Genomic DNA, 2,142 nt, shown 5'->3' with positions numbered 1-2,142 from the left:
ATCGTGGCCGTTTGCCAGCCTCTTCTGGCCCTTGTGCTGGTGGCATGTAAATAGCACCCACTACACTTACAGAGTGGTTGGCATTAGGAAGGGCATCAAGCTGTAGAAACATTGCCAGATCAGACTGGAGCCTGGTGCAGCCTTCATGGCTTACCAGACCCTGGTCGAACTGTCCAACCCATGCTAGCATGGAAAATGGACATTAAACGATGATGATGATGATGATGATGATGATGACATATGTGCATATTTGTTTTCAGTATTGCACGTATCATCATCATCATTGTTCGACCGTGGTCGAGACAATGGAATTTACCATGCTACGCCAGACTTCACGATCCATCATGGCATTACGGAGGCCCTGTTGCTGGATGCCTGTATCCCTGGAGAACGTGATCAGAGACAGGACCCGGCAAAGCAGGGGCTGGACCTATATCCACAGGTATACCATTAGGTCTGGTTCCCTGGGGAAGAGGAACCCTGGTGCAGTTAATTGTAAATTCCATAGTGCAGGTGGCACGTAAAATGCACCAATGCGACTGTGGCCGATGCCAGCCTCGCCTGGCACCTGTGCAGGTGGCACGTAAAAAGCACCCACTACACTCACGGAGTGGTTGACGTTAGGAAGGGCATCCAGCTGTAGAAACATTGCCAGATAAGACCGGAGCCTGGTGCAGCCTTCTGGCTTCCCAGATCCCCGATCGAACTGTCCAACCCATGTTAGCATGGAGAACGGACGTTAAACGATGATGATAGTCTTTTCAAATGGCTAACAATGTGTGCGCGTGCCACTACTACACAAATTGGAAAGCATTGTACAACCAAGTACTAAAGATCTTTCCTCCTCCATGAAACAAAGCTGTTCCCGCTGGACGTCAACCAGTATTTCTAAGCTACGGACTGAGTGATTTGTTGTAAGGTTGTCTCTCTAGATAGATTGCCTTCACTACGGCTAAGGAGCCCTTTCTACCCCACTGACACAGGTTGTACTGGTTTACAGTTTACCAGTAGTAGGATCCGATGCTGCATACATCAGACCCGACCTGACAAGGATTGCAAGACCGATAACCTGGTGAACAACTCAATAGACTTATACCTGTAGTGGAGGCGCAATGGCCCAGTGGTTAGGGCAGCGGACTCGCGGTCATAGGATCACGGTTTCGATTCCCAGACCGGGCATTGTGAGTGTTTATTGAGCGAAAACACCTAAAGCTCCACGAGGCTCCGGCAGGGGGTGGTGGTGATCCCTGCTGTACTCTTTCACCACAACTTTCTCTCACTCTTTCTTCCTGTTTCTGTTGTACCTGTATTTCAAAGGGCCGGCCTTGTCACTCTCTGTGTCACGCTGAATATCCCCGAGAATTACGTTAAGGGTACACGTGTCTGTGGAGTGCTCGGCCACTTACACGTTAATTTCACGAGCAGGCTGTTCCGTTGATTCGGATCAACCGGAACCCTCGTCGTCGTAACCAATAGAGTGCTTCCAGACTTAGGTTTCAGGATGAAGCATCAGTCAAGTACAGACTGGAACAAGAAACAGTTGTAAGGCTATGGAGTTCATAAGATAATTGTCTATTCCTTTATCATCTCCTTTTTTTGGTATACACATATATAAAAATAACGGTGTCTTTTTTTCTTCATTTTGCAGTAAACCAGGAGAGTAAGCCACAAAACTCAAAATGCCATTCAAGCCAATCCAACAATCGAAATGTCCCGTCTGCAACAAAGCCGTCTATGCGGCAGAAGAGAAGATTGCAGGTGGAAATAAATTCCACAAGATGTGCTTCAAATGCAGTGAGTATTCCATTCTGTTAGGGTTTTTTTTCCTTTGGTGGTGGGGAGGAGTGAAAAATTGGAGGAGTTATCGTCTAGTCGATAATGGTGAATCGTGTGAATGATGAAAGGGCATGATATAGTTCATTATTATGGGATATGGAAGCACTCCGTCGGTTACGACGACGAGGTTTCCGGTTGATCCGAATCAACAGAACAGCCTGCTCGTGAATTAACGTATAAGTGGCTGAGCACTCCACAGACACGTGTACCTTAACGTAGTTCTCGGGGATATTCAGCGTGACACAGAGAGTGACAAGGCCGGCCCTTTGAAATACAGGTACAACAGAAAACAGAAGAGAAAGAGTG

The 2,142-nt window shown here is 47.3% G+C and overlaps 1 protein-coding gene across 1 annotated transcript in view; it reads left to right on the top strand.

The window, feature by feature from the left end:
* Window positions 1-1,613: 1,613 nt before the first annotated feature.
* LOC115225402 (cysteine and glycine-rich protein 1) overlaps window positions 1,614-2,142 on the top strand; it is a 10,745-nt gene continuing 10,216 nt past the window's right edge. The window contains exon 1 of the mRNA XM_029796359.2: window positions 1,614-1,794. Within this exon, the coding sequence (XP_029652219.1) occupies window positions 1,680-1,794 (115 nt within the window). The 5' untranslated portion in view covers window positions 1,614-1,679. The remainder of the gene's footprint in view (window positions 1,795-2,142) is intronic.

The sequence above is a fragment of the Octopus sinensis genome, linkage group LG27 (genome assembly GCF_006345805.1).
Source record: "Octopus sinensis linkage group LG27, ASM634580v1, whole genome shotgun sequence".
Classification (NCBI taxonomy): Eukaryota; Metazoa; Mollusca; class Cephalopoda; order Octopoda; family Octopodidae; genus Octopus; species Octopus sinensis.
Note: the sequence above shows the minus strand (reverse complement) of the source record. Positions and strands in the feature narration are given on the sequence as shown.